This window comes from Carex rostrata, chromosome 24 (genome assembly GCF_964058835.1).
Source record: "Carex rostrata chromosome 24, lpCarRost1.2, whole genome shotgun sequence".
Taxonomy (NCBI): Eukaryota; Viridiplantae; Streptophyta; class Magnoliopsida; order Poales; family Cyperaceae; genus Carex; species Carex rostrata.
The window spans coordinates 2,105,602-2,120,897 of NC_135941.1; the positions used below are offsets into that span (position 1 = coordinate 2,105,602).

Consider the following 15,296-nt stretch of genomic DNA (forward strand, 5'->3'; position numbering starts at 1 on the left):
AGTTTTTTTTTTTTTTTACAAATGATGACGAGAGGTGACGGAAGGTTAAAACTATCTAATACATTGATGTTCTATCGGAAGGTAATGAATGGGGGTGTTACTGTTCATTGCTAACGTAACATCCCATTCAACTTTTATAGTATATAATAACTGTAACACAGTGCAAACACAGATTTATCACATGAACTTCTTCTCTTTGAAACTATTTAATATTTGGAATCAACTAACAGTCCCTCTATTTTAGTCTCCTAAACATCCCCCTAACTAACTGATGTATAAAGTACAATGGGAATCACTAACTACCTAGAGGTACTACTAGCTACTTGGGGAACCACTTATATTTGAAAAAAATTACAACTTACGAGCTCATGTATGAATATTTATACGTGTAAGTATTACCATATAATATATTAAGTATTCATATCTAATACATTAAGTATTAAAAAAAAAAACTGGACATCAACTTTCTTTTATATCTAATCACATGTCCATCTTTTAAGTGAGTTTTTTTGTCCGTTTAATCTCGTCAATATTGATTTCTCATACTCTTATCTGTTTTATTTGTTTTAGAACTATGTTTGAGTAGATTTCTTTGTTTCTAGGGTTAAAATGTAATCAAATATTTTGTTTTGCATGATAGTTATTGGATTTTTGTATTGAAATTTGTGTTTGCTTGATTGTGTTTGATTTTAATTGCTTAGATTAAATTGTTTGATTTATATTGGTTTGTCACTAGATGCATGATCACATCTAAAGCACATTTCACCCATTATAATCTTTCAACCAAAACTAAGTACATGAGGTAGGTTTAGTGATCCGAAAGATGAATCCAAATAATAGTCGAAAGATGAACATTTTCTCTTATCGATAGATAGGAAGTCGCCTTTAGAATACCAAACAAGCAACTAGGTAATTCGGGCCAATATGAAAGTTGAGGTCTAGAATCCGACGAGGGTAAATATTGTAACTCCATACCAAGTTTTATGAACCAATATACGAGAGTTGAGGTTTGGAAACATTAGGTCTGGTCAGTAGAACCCTACACAAAGGAATAATATAAAGAAACAGTAACTGGTGCATTAACTCGAAGTCCACATGGACTGTGTACGAAAGTACCAGGCCCGTGTAACCTGACCCAACCAGTGTAGGAAACTACACAGCCCGTGTCAGGGACTGAGAGGCAGAACTGAGATGAGTCTGAAACCCTGAAAACGCCTTTTTATTATTGATTTAAACCAAGTTATTTATTTTCTCGCATTTAATCATTGCTATTGAACTGTTTAGGAAACTTAAACAACCAAACCAACTTTTTCAACTTCTAGTCGTTTATTAATTTAAGTATAGTCTGGTTAATACTTGAACCGTCCCTTGGATCGATACCTGAATATACTGCTCGATAGGATTGTGTACTTGCAATCTGAATCGAAAGGTGTAACCAAGATTTAAAAGATACAGTTTACTGTACTGAAACTTTGTGCATATGCTTTTGTGTGAACAACCGTTTAGTTACCCGATAATATTAACGGGTAAGAGTGGGGTAGAGTAAGATTAATTTTAATAGGTATGTGTAGGTTATGGGTATAGATATGAAAATGTCTCCACGACTCTACCTGACCCGTACTGTACCCATTGACACTCCTAAGTGAGAGGCTACAGTACTATGCATTTTGGTCCCTACTATCATCACTATCTTCAATCCATCTCGACCGTTTTTCGTAAAATGCACTAATTATCTCATTTTTTTAAAGTTCAAATAGTTAATATGAACTATTTAACATGATCTACATATTAAAATGTGCTTAGAGATCAAACTTTATATTTTTTAAAACTTTTTTTACTAACTTTTTAGATAGGTACAAAATCACTATTTTTGGATGGTCTAGAAGCAGTGATTTTATACTTATTTAAAAATTAGTAAAGTTTTCAAAAATAATAAAATTTGGTCTATAAGCACATTTTAATATGTACATCATTTTGAGCAGTTCTAATCGATTGTTTAAATTTTGAAAACAGAGATAGAGATGTGTATTGGTGCGCAAAATCAATAGTATATTTTAACCTTCCTCATGAGAAATGTATAGATACAATTTATATTTTTGGAATCTTTTAATTATTTTTTTATAAGTAGAAAATCATTTGATTTAAAGATTGTGGATTATCTAAAAACATTGATTTTGTTATCAATCTAAAAAAGTAGTAAAATATATAAAATTTAGACTTGCAAGTATATTTTTTTCATATAAAAAAAATTGAGATGAATTGTTTAAATTTTAAAAACAAATATATTAATCTATAATGCCGATTAATCTGATTCTGAGCTATGCATATTACCATAGCCTCACTTAGGGGTGAGTTTTGGTACTCATAACTCGTGAGCCGCTCATAACTCGCTTATTAATAACTTGCTTGTTTACTTAATGAGCCGAGCATGAACATACCCTAACTCGCTCATGCTCGCTCATTAATCACCCCTGCCCTCACTCACATAGATTTATTATATATTATTTATGAATGCACCAAGCGAATTGAACCTACAGAAGACTTTGCATTAGTTTTGACAATATAACACAGTGGCCCTTTAACATTACTACAGATCTAACTTGCACAGATATTAAAGCAGATTGAACGGTCCATATGCATTAACTTAAAAGATTCCTTTTTGAGTTAATGCAGAGGATACGAATTAAAAGAAATGAGGAGTGCGAATCCTCTGAGATATCTCATGTTTTGTGTGATCAACATGTACGGTTCCTATTCGTGGATAGCGCGGGGGCAGTATTAGTTGAGCTTTGAGATTCGTGTAAGACGCATTTGAACGGTTGAGATTTTCCATAAATCACGGAAAATATGAGATATCTCAGTGGATGCAATTTCAAAAATGAGCTACTCAATTGATTGAGCGCTATCCACGGACCGTTCAAAAATCGTCCATACCCAACCCGTTTATATTGATCAACTAATTTGATTACAGGCCTAGGGACTCTGAGGGAGACGAGGAAAAGGAAAAAGCAAATTTTGCTTCTTCTGAGATATCTCTAAAATAAAATTTTGTGTTGATATGTTAAAAATCCAGACCTTTTAAATTTTCTTTTGCAGAAATCTCAAAGCTACAATAATACTACCCCATGCATTTGGAATAGACACCCCACTCTCCTTTGAGAGATGTGGATTCGATCTCAGTCAAAGGCTGGAAGATGTGTGAGTGTGTGGGGCCTACGGGCATATCTCAAAAAAAAGAATAGACACCGAATTAAATATGTTCTGGTTTTAGATAAACTGAAATCTTCAGTTATCTCAAGTGATGTGGATTTTATAGAAAGTCAAGTCGTCGAGCAATAAAACAAAGGGTATGAAAACACGGGAGACAAGAGGACTTCTTTCTTGTGTTTGGTTAAGGTCTAAACCATGAAATAAGAGGTCTGAAATAGTAAAATTTAAGTCATGGCTTAGAGATTAGGCTATAATTTTTAACCAAATAAGAAATAGGTTAAGTCATGACTTAATTTTTAGACCTCAATTAAACCTTATTAATTTAAGTTGGTTTAAGTTAAAATAACCAAGTTGGATAAGTTTGATAGCATGTACAATGGTAATTGTTTTAAGATTGCTCATCTGATATGTCAATTGCTAACATAATTGCTGGGATATATTGCAATTGCTAAATTAGCAAATTTGCTTTATAAGAAAACGTTTGTTTAATGACATTTGTCTAATTAATTGGCTCAGAATCTTTCTTAGTGCTCTCTCTCTAATAAAAAAGAAAGATACGCTGATGTGAACATAGAAAACAATTTAATTTAATTGCACTAATGTAGAGATTAATTTCTAAAATTTTCATAACTGATCTTTAGCAATTAATTTCAATTGCTGGATTGAAGATACATCTCAACCAAACTTTCATATGTTTGATAGATCATTAAGGTTTCTCGAAGCTTCCACTTTTTATTTAACATTTGGATTTTTAGTTATTTGCTGGTAACATTTATCAGTGTTGGGATTAAAAAGAACATTTACGTTTGTAGTATCAGTTACACAACGACTTCTAGTAGTAAGGAAATATTATCAAGAGCATCTCCATCTCAAAAATTAAAACTAATTTTTTAACTACTGACACAAAATTTTTAGAAATTAAACTATTCACCCCTACATTGGTACAATCAACCAAATACTTGAGAATTAAATACTTAACCAATAAGAATTAAAGCCAACTCATATTTAGAAAAAAGATTTCTTATTAAACAATGATCATACAATACAACAATTATATTAGCAATTGACACGTCAGATTAGTTCAATAAGCAATTCCAGTATGGACAAGTATTATAAAAAATTCAAGAATTACCGGATAAAATTGAGAAACAAGAGACGAGTATGCGATGAATTACTGAATTATAAATGTAACTATAATTTATTGAGCGTAGTTTTAAGTTTAGAATTTGAAAATAATTCAGCAAAGATTAATATTCGTGATTTAAGCGAAATTGTACATATAATTAATTTAAATTATTTTGTTATGTATATGAACAATAACACGATTAAAAATTTCTACATAAAAATGCAAATTCTTTTAAACAAGGAGGGAGAGCGTGAAATTTTTCTGAGCTATCCAATCATAACATAAGGAGAGAGAATATGATCATATGGATAAATGTTAAGAAATTGGACTAGAAAAAACAGATTTTTTTGGATCCCAAATCCCAATTATGTCATAAAATATCAAAATAAATTTGCAATTTTAAAGAAGAAACCAAAATTTTGGTAACTATTTTTTTGAAAGGCAGCGAACCAGACGCCAAAAACTGCTGCTTCTTTTTTTCTTTTTTTTTTGCTCCTTTGCGATCCTAGAAAACCACACCTGCTGTTGTTGTCCTTGATTGTTTTCCTAGTTTTAAGTTGGTCTATATAGAAAGCACTAAATTAGACAACTTATTTAGAGGAAAATGTTGAAAAGATATTAATTATAGGGCTGCTAATGATTAAGGTTCGGCTCAAACTCGGCTCGCCTCAATAAGAGAAGCAAAATGATTCGGCTCTAACTCGGCTCACTTTTAATAGAAAAAAACTCAGCTCGGCTCGGCTCATGTAAGCACTTGGCTCGACTCGGCTCGTGAGCTGACGAGCTGGCTCATATTACATGTTGAAAAAATGATCATTTAACTATTTTAAATAAATGATCGAAGTGGAATAGAGATATTTTTGTGACTTTAAATTACATGTTGAAAAATTTTAATTATTTTTTAAAGAAATGATCCAAAGAAATTTAAAAATGGGGAATTTGGTTCCATGCCACTCCAAAATGTTGAATTTAGAAAAATGCCACCCCAAAATTTCGGTTCTGTTAAATGCCACCCCAAATCTCATTTATTAAGAAAAATGCCACAATTAACATATTATTATACATTTGTAATAAAAAATAAACAGAATATGTTGTATTTTAAGTAGTATTTTCGTATATTCCAAAAATACCCTCATCCCTTCCTTTGTAACCCTTCGTATATTCCAATTAAATTGGGGCTCAAACAGATTCCTTACAACATTATACAACAGAGTGGGGTAAAAGAGCATTCTTGCCCCAATCCCAACAGCAGCTCTCTTTGGATTGATCAATCCCAGCTTGCTAATGTTACCAATTTCAATTTCTTCCCCCTTTGGCTCCCCATCTCCTAATTCCTCTATATGCATGATTTCTTTTTTTTGAATGTCAACTGGCAGAGGCTGCCAGGAATTTTCATTGCAAAAATAACATGGTTCAATTACATCAATTTACACAAATAACTCTGAATTAAAATGAAAAAAAACAACAGAACCCTCAAACTCCAAAAACCACACACTAATTTCCATTTGTACCAGTAATACCTGTACCATGAACAGTACTGGTACGGTTACCGGTACAAGCCCTATTTGCTGTACCAGTACCCATATATGCATGATTTCAGATACTCAAATATCCCCAAATTTGACTCGAAATCGACAATCTGAAACACTCAATTCTCCCGGATCAGAAATTCCTCAAAAATTCCCAGCTCAATTACTTAAATCGTTCTAATTGACCTCCGAAATCAGAACTAAATTTCAAAGGAACGTATTTTTCAAGTCAAAAGACGCGACTTCTCTCAATCGATCATAGCTTGGAAAAAGACGAAAGGAAGAGGGTATCACAAGCTTAATTGCATAAAAAAGAGAGGCAGGTTGCTCCCTTTGCAAGGTATTCTCTCAACAAATCGATGCTGGATTAAGAAATTGCATTTCTAAGGAGAAAAAAAAATTTGGATCAAGGTTATTTCGGTAACTTCAGCTGCTATGTAAATTGTTAATTTAAAATTATACATTAATATAGTATTTGTGGCATTTTTCTTAATAAATGAGATTTGGGGTGGCATTTAACAAAATCGAAATTTTAGGGTGACATTTTTCTAAATTCGGTATTTTGGAGTGGCATTGAACTAATTCCCCCTTTAAAAATACGATCATCTCTTTAAAATAATTTCAAAATGCCAGCTTATATTACATGTTGAAAAACATTGAAATTTGAAAATGAAAAAATTTGAAATCTGAAAAAATTTGAAATCTAAAAAGTTTGAAATATGAAAAATTTTGAAATTTAAAAAAAGTTCAAATTCCAAATTTTTTCAGATTTCAAATTTTTCAGTTTTCAAAATTTTTCAGATTTCAAATTTTTTCAGATTTTAAATTTTTTCAGATTTTAAATTTTTCAAATTTTTTTAGATTTCAAATTTTTCAGATTTCAAATTTTTCATATTTTTTCAGATTTCAAATTTTTTTCAAACTTCAAAATTTTCATATTTCAAAATTTTTCAAATTTCAAAGTTTTCAACATGTAATATGAGCCGACATTTTGAAATTATTTTAAAAAAATGATCTTTTTTTCAAATTTTTTAAGATCATTTCTTTAAAAAATAATTAAAGTTTTTCAACATGTAATTTAAAGTCACAAGAATATCTTTATCCCACTTCAATCATTTCTTTAAAATAATTAAATAATTATTTTTTTAACATGTAATATGAGCTGACTCGCGAGCTCGCGAGTCGAGCCAAGTGTTTACATGAGTCGAGTCGAGCCGAGTTTTTTTCTTTCAAAAGTGAGCCGAGTCGAGTTAGGGCATTTTTTAGTTTTGAGTCCAATTCGTTATGTAATATTGAACCGCTCAACTCATTGATTCATGAGCCGGCTCGACTCATTAGCAGCCCTAATTAAGTATGAAATATATTCCTTAATTTAAGAAAAGTTTACCAAGCCGTTATATTATCTCATGAAAATAGTATACTACTCCCTATTACTATTATATAAAAAAGAATTACAAATTCCAATTAAAGAATAATTTCCTAGAAATACCAAAAAATTATAATAAAGAAATGCAATACCGTCTATAACATATTCTTACAATTTTCTACATTTTCATTAAAATGCTTATAATTTATAATTTTGAGTATTTCTACTTTCGAACATGTATATTTGATAAATATATTATAAACAAGACACTAACAATTCGACCACTTGATTCACCTATCTGACTAGCAAATAAATGAAAAAACAGCAGCTCCTTTATTCAGGGCCCAATTGACAATTGCTAGCTAGGGACGAAAACTTTTTTCTCACGAACTCCGACAAAAGAAAACTGAAATCTGACTCAACAATAAAAGGCCTTCAACAAAACATTCTCCACACTTCTGATTGGACCTATTTAGATAAAAAAAAATAAGTCTATTGATATTATAATAATTTCAGAGGACATGGACAGCAAAAGAGAAAATAAGACTGCAAAAAGAGGAAACCCGGAATCTCACCTTTTTTTTTCACTTTGGTTTGTTAACGCTTGATTCCATTTCGCCCTTGCAAATCTTTCCTTCGTTTCGATCTCACCCTCCTCCCCTCTCTCTGTAACAACCCTTTCAAATTTACTGGAAATCGTTTGTCGTTGTTCTCCAGTTGCAAAATTAATTTTGCAATTGGAGAACGACGAGCTTCTATTGGGTAATTAAAATAATATTGTGGAAAAATAGAGGTTTTCTGTGATGGGAGAGAGGTACAGTTCATGGGAGGCGGATCCATTGTTCTCTGCTGCCGAAATTGTTCAAGATTCAGCTGATAGGTATTTTTTTTCTTTTAATTTCTCTCAGAATTCGCCTTTTGTTTCTTTAAAATCTTATTTAAATTGGTAAATTTGGGTGCTTTCTGGCACTTTCATATTGTATAATTCCACTGTGACAATCTGTTGCAAAGCGTTTGTTATTTTCTTAATAGTAAAATTAACTGGAGAAGGTTTTTTCTTTAGCTTCAAATGTTATATCTGTCAATTTTTAAGAAAATGTATTGCAATTATAGAAGTTGCTAGAGTCAAACTGGATAGAAATTATAGTTCGAGTTACATGTGGCGTTGGTAAATGCTGTTTCAGGATGGAGTCAGTTTATCGCCTGCTCTTGCATGAAGAGAAACTTCATCAAAGCCAAAATTTAACTTCAAATCTTTTGGCTTCTATACAGTATCACAAGAGAGATCTCGCGACCACCTTGGAAACTACCCGGTGGCAAGTAAGTCCTACAGTTAAATTCAATATGGAAACTAACTCAGGGGTGGAACCAGAAAATTGAGATTGAGGGGCTGGATATGCAAATATCTTCTAATTTTATTTTACGAGAGAGGCTAACAGTATAATTTTTTTGTAAAAATTAGAATTTTTAAAGGGTAAAATGAAAATTTTCAATTTATAAGGGGTGCTTACTGTTTTCTCCATGTCTCCTTACACCCTGAATAGTTTACCAGCTAAATAGTGTACCAGCTAGGATCAGTGCAAGTAACACTTCATTGCTTTATTAGTGAAGTTCTTTGATTTGTTTCTGTAGTTGGAGGATTTTGCAAGAGCTGTCAATTTTGCCGCTTTATCCAACAGTTCAAATTCAAGGAAAAATGCGATTTTGAAATTTAACCAATTTGTCCAAGCAATAAGGGAGCAAATTCTTGAGGTAGAGAAAAAGCTGAATGACTCTTACCTGGTTGGTTCAAGTGACAATTCACGGCTTTTGAACTCAACAGTCAAAGAGTCAGATGAGCTGGCATCTTTTCTTTCAGGCACTGTTGTCAATACGGTCCCACATGTCAGTGATGAACATCATGAACCAGAAAGTGGCATCCTGAGAATACATGATGCACCTCCAATTACAACTGATCATGAAGAAATAGTGGAGATAGAAGAAGCAATAGCTCCTTTTATTGAAGTACAAAGCAATTCGATTGGAGCATTTGATTTGGAATCAGCTAATTCAGGTGCAAATTGTTATCCATACAAGAATGGTGTATTAAGGCCAAACTGGAATTTGTTGAGGAAATTTTGGCAAAGTAGTAGGGGCAGGGAAAGCTTTACCAAGAGACAAAAGGATGGAGAGATCATGGATGAGGTTAGAGAATCTCCTCTAAGCATTAATGGAGCTCTGGTTGAAAAGGTAAAATGTCTTCTAATCTGTTACTTTCTAGATTTTTTTAGAATTTTCTTTTACTATTTTTTTAGATAGGTAGAAAATCACTACTTTTGAATGGTCTAGAATTTTTAGATCGGGTGATTTTCTACCTATCTAAAAAGACAGTAAAAAAGTTGTAAAATTTAATCTATAAGTACATTTTCATATGGAGATCATGTTGAACGGTTCAGATCGACTGTTCGGACTTTGAAAATGCATATATTGATCCATAGTATGGACCAATCTGCGCTATGCATAGTACCATAGCCTCACTCCAACTTTATTATTCTTAGTATATATTTTAATTTCACTCTTGTAACAGTATCATCCGCAGTACAACCAATATCGTATCCCTTTAGCTAAAACGGCGTTTGTATCTCTCCTGGTTCTCTGTGAGTTCCTATGCTCTGTTACTTTTTTTTATTATTATTATATTGCTTTTATTTTACTTTTGGATGTATTTCTGGTTAATTTATTATTGCTGAATCAATGCGTTCTACAAAAGTCCTATATAAAAAGGAAAGAGAAAGATCAATGGAATTATATTTCTTGACCTTTTTTTAAAACAGAAAAATATAGGGTCTAGCCTGCAATTTTCCATTACAAGGACTTATTGATTGGTTTACATGATCAAAAGAAAAAAAAACTAGGGAATATAAACAAATAGGTATAAGCCTAACATCTAATGGTTTGGTTCCATGACCAATTGACCAAAAAAATGGCAAGGTAATATGATCATGGTCTTCTCTCCATACTTTATCATTTCTGTATTTTCTGATTGGATTGATGTTGATTCATAACTCGTATGTATTTATACTATGCTCATAGACAGTGTTTATTTTATGCAGGCTTATTGGTATTTCTGTTCCATGTTGCTTGATGTAAAAATTCATTGGTGTTCATTTCTTGACCTAGCAACAGCCCTCGAGTTTGATGCATACATGTCAGTACGTTTTTATCTGCACATGGATCAGTAATGTTGTAATCATTCAAAAGACAATAATCAGTTTATCTCGGGTTGTTATAATTTTCTCATGGCATATATTTGTAACTTTTATCTTGATGGCTTGTTAAAGGATTATCTTTTACAAACTTGAGAAGTAAATAGTAACTTGTCGTGCCGGAAACTGCTACTGTTGTGTACTTTTCTCACGATAGCAGCCATGATAAACCCCAAAATTTGTATACTTATCTCACACTATGGGCATCCTCAGTTCTCACTTCTCAGAGAATTCTGCTAGATATTTTCTTGCATTGAACTGGAGAAGATTTGCAGCGATCTGTTAAAAAACTAAAAGATAGTGTTTTTTTTTTTTTAAGCTCGTAAACTAAAATGTTAAATTTATGCTTTCCAGTTTCATTGAAATAAGATAGTAGAGAAACTCATCTGTTTTATTGAAATAAGAGTTTTTTTCACACTATGAACGCATGTCTTTAAAAATAAGATTGAAGTTGTTAAACATTTTAAATAATAGGAAATATTGTGAATTTCTTTTTAATAATCGTGAGTAAGGCTTAGGTGCTATGGATAGCGTAAGGCCTTCCGGTCTCAAAAATTTATCGTGTAAACTTCAAATTTCAATCTAAGTAACTCGGTAAATTGGTTATATAATGAACTTGTAGAATATCAACTTTTACTATTTTTTAATTTTTTTTTTTACTATTTTTTATGATTTATGAAAATGGTAAAAAAATATCAATGTATTAGACTATTTTTTGTCATATTTCATAAATCATAAAAAATAGTAAAAAAATTCAAAAATAATAAAATTTGATATTATGCAATTTTGTTATATCTCCATTCCATTATTAAGCACGTTGGGTGTCCGATCCGTCAACGGTTACGATTGAAATATAAAATTTCGAATTTAATCTCAACCCTTTAATCACATAATTTATCTTCTATTGATAAAATGTATCTCTTTTATATGTAGAAGTTTAAATTTAGTTAAAATAAAACTCGCCACACATACAATCACACTATTTATTACAATTAAATTTGAGCCACCTCAATTTTTTAGGCAAATTATTTTGGGTGACATATATTTCCTTATTTCTCCTTTTTCAATTAAACAAATTCTTCATATATGTTTCCTTATTCTCCTTCTTCAACTGAGCATAATGAAAATTGATATTTTTTTTCCTTATACCTGCTTACTTGTTTCTATACAAATCTGCACGTCCTTGTGCTCAATTTCTGAGTTTCTTATTTCTCTTCTCCAATTTATATTTCCTTATTCATCACCTAGAGAAGCCATTTGTTTAGCCTGGACAAATTGAATGCGTGTTGGCTTGCTTGGTTCCTACTGACTCTGGAGGTTGCTCAGTTATCTTAATTTAATTGGCCTTGGTATTTTTTTTTTTTTCATTTTTCTATCTTTACTGGTTTGACTGGTTCATACTATGAGATTGAGAATTTTTTTTGATGCTATCTGAGATATTGGGCATGGTCGAAGTTGTACTTTATTTTAGAAACACAAATCATTAAGTTGCATAATGCATATGCACAATAAGGTTTTCATACACTATGAATGGATGTTAATGGGTAGGATTATTATGTTGATGGGTTTGATAGTTTGAGTTTTGACTGAAGTGGTGTAATTTAAAATTGTTTCAATATAGACAATAACAATACAATACTTTCTTTTTGGATAAATAGGTATTTTTTTCATTCGTTACCAATTTGTGCAGGTTCTTGTGGTGAAAAAGAATAAAGGCCCTTCCTGGTGTTCTGGCATTTGGAAAATTCCAACTGGTTTTATCATCGACAAGGTTAATTAATTATTAATAACATGAAAAAAAAGGCAAAAGAAGCACTTAAAGATTATTTACAACAAATTAGATTAATTAATAGCAGGATTTCATGAGAAAACAAAATAAATGTAAATATATTACTCAATGGTTATTTGTGTTGATAGTGCTGTCTGAGGATAGTTTTTCTGGAGCAATAAGAAAAGAAGAAACTGGGGTATGCCTTTTAATTTGTTCATCATGTTTCAAACTGAATTTAATTTGTCGTCGTGCTTTTCTTAACAATAATTTACTTTTTTAATGTTCAGTTGGAAATCTTTCCTTCAGGTTGTTGCTTCCAGGTATGCGAAGTTTTAAACATTTGTCCATCACTACTTCAGGTTGTCGCAATTTTAATACAGCAAATTGGTTCTTTGTTTTTGAATGAAACTTCACAGATTTAAACTTTAGTATCAAGTCTACCATGCAGCTAAATATTAATATTTAATTCTATCTAACACTTGGATTAACACTAATGCAAAATTTATAACAGCGTAAATGTCAAGGCACACTTCACAGAATTTGGATTTTTAAAGTATGAATTTCAACATGCCACCATTTTCAATAGGAATGTCCAAATGATATTATTATTTTTTTCTCATCTTGATCTTGTTTATCTACTGTTAAGTTGGCTTGACCAAATTTGGTTTTGTTTGAGACCTTTCAGCAAGGATGTGTCTCAAATGGCGCAGCTCTAGATTTATTTCATTTAAGTAGAAAGTAATGTTTTTGTTCCATCTTATTCTGGTAACATAGCATGTGCTGTTACAATACAATGGTTTCAATGTAAGAAGAGGATGAACAAATGATATACTTTTTTTTTATTAATGTTTCATAGTGCTGCCATTTAAAGCCAGGATTTGGAAGAAGGAGAATTTGTATATCCCAACAGCTGATACAAGATTCAACACTAAGGTGATTTATTTCTTATCTCTTGATACACTTTTCCGAAGATGAAACATTAAGGACAGTTAGGGCACTGTTGAAGGGGAATGCATATTTTTTTATTGTTTGAAGGAATTTTTATCATTTTATTTTTATTTAAAAAAAAACACAATGCTGAAACTTTCCAATGTATGTACATGAAAAGTTGTGTAAGCACTTGGAGATGCAGGCCTTAAAGCAGGAGCAAGTATAGTTTCTTTTTTAAAGTTATATTGTTAGGTTTATATAATTCAAAATGTGGAGAATTTATATGGTTTACCTGTTGGCTTTGTTTATATTATAGAAAGTTCTATTTAATTATTTATTTTATTTTTACAATTTTAGGAAAAATGAAGTTAAATTAGCACCTTGTTTCATTGGACTTTTAATTTAACTTCATTATTGAATAATTATTCTTTTTTTGGTCTATTTTTTATGAAAATATTTTATTTTATATGAGAATATATTTTTATTATCTTGTAAAATGCCTCTGTTGCAACGCACGAGTATGATACTAGTAATTAATTTAATGAGCTACTTAAATCAAAATTTGAAGTTTATATAATAGATTTTTGAAGCCGTAATACGGAAGACCTTATACTATACATAACACTCAAGGCTTACTTAATAATCATATTAAAAAAATAACCTCAATCAATTTGAGTCCTTTGTTTCTTACAAAAATTATAAATACCGAAGTGAATATTCGGTATATTCAAATTTTACCTTTTTAGGCTACTCGTACATAACAATTTCATCCAATCTCACTTGTATCGAGTAGTCTGTTCAGTATCCTCTTTCATGCATATTAAATAGATTATTCGGTTCTTATGATTTTTATAAAAAAAAAAAAATCACTCATGTTGGTTCAGTAAATATATATATTTTTTAATTATGGTTATAAAAAGAAATTCAGATATTGTGGTAAAAATAAGAAAATTGGTCAAGGCCAGAAGATAAAAAATTTCCCGGCGCGGCACCATCCCGATCGTTGATTTGGGTTCGTCTGATATTGAAATTCATTACAAAATTGCTGATTTGCTTCTCTGTCGCGCCTCGCAGCCCTCTGAAAAGACACGTCTCAGACTTTCCTTCGTAAAAATTACCAAATCAACCTTCTCAACTATTACTCAAGAGAGTCAAGACTCAAGAGTCCAGACATCGTAAAACCCAAGGGCATCTTAATAATTTCGTCAACCTCGCTTAGCGCACTTGTCGTTTTGTGATCCTGGCGATTAGCCTCCTTGAGTGTCTTGCCTCGACTCTCAATTTGACCTTTCTTATTTCAAAAAGAAAAAACAGAAAGTGACCTTTCGCCCTCACATATAGGCAAGGTCCAAACCTCTTTGATCCCCTTTATATACTCATCAAATCAGGGAGCTTAATTCGTGTTTTAATCGAGTTCGTCCCTTGTTTCCATTCGCATCAAAAGGTATAATCTCTCTTCTTCTTTTTTCTGATCTGGATTTCATTTTCTTTTCTCGGGTTTCACTGCGTAATTAGATTGCTGTTGGTATTCGAGTGATTTGCTTAGGCTTAATCAGCGATTACTGTATTTTGTTTTATACCGATTTAGGCCTTGTAGTAAACTGTGCCAGAATATTTGGATCAGGAAATGGAAAATGCTTTCATATAATCATATACTCATATTGCATGTTTTGCTGATTCGATTAACTAATTAGGAAGATATTTTCTAGCACAAAATACAAAGTAAAATAAGCAAATGAATATCAATTGTTTTGATAAATAATTTCATGGATCAGTTATGATTTGTGCCCAATAAATAACATAAAAAATTACCAAAATTGTGGTGCCTCTTGGCTCAAAGTCTAATTTTTAAGGGAAAACATTTTTCTGAAAGAGGCTTTGTTTGGTATTCATTTCGTTGTTAGAGGGACATCTTAATCAGCCTTCTTTATTCAACTAGTTAGGGCTTACATGCCTCACCCCGTCAACCGTCTTCTAGTATAGTCATTACTTTTGATTAAGTACATGCATTTTACATGCCCAGGTTGAAGTTTTGGGGAGCATTTCAAAGATTGAATGCAATAAATATAAAGGCATATAGTTGAACAAAAGGGCATTTTGGGTGGATTTTTTTTTTTTT

The 15,296-nt window shown here is 31.5% G+C and overlaps 1 protein-coding gene across 2 annotated transcripts in view; it reads left to right on the forward strand.

Moving 5' to 3' along the window:
- LOC144575377 (uncharacterized) overlaps positions 1-10,654 on the forward strand; it is a 95,044-nt gene extending 84,390 nt beyond the window's left edge. Inside the window, exons 2-6 of one of the 2 annotated variants that reach the window (XM_078325492.1) lie at positions 8,026-8,111; positions 8,416-8,551; positions 8,864-9,460; positions 9,798-9,867; positions 10,324-10,654. In XM_078325492.1, the coding sequence (XP_078181618.1) occupies positions 8,035-8,111; positions 8,416-8,551; positions 8,864-9,460; positions 9,798-9,867; positions 10,324-10,355 (912 nt within the window). In that variant the 5' untranslated portion in view covers positions 8,026-8,034 and the 3' untranslated portion in view covers positions 10,356-10,654. Of the gene's footprint in view, positions 1-7,750; positions 8,112-8,415; positions 8,552-8,863; positions 9,461-9,797; positions 9,868-10,323 lie in introns of those variants that run through there. The other variant, XM_078325491.1, reaches the window with a different exon arrangement.
- The last annotated feature ends 4,642 nt before the right edge of the window (positions 10,655-15,296 follow it).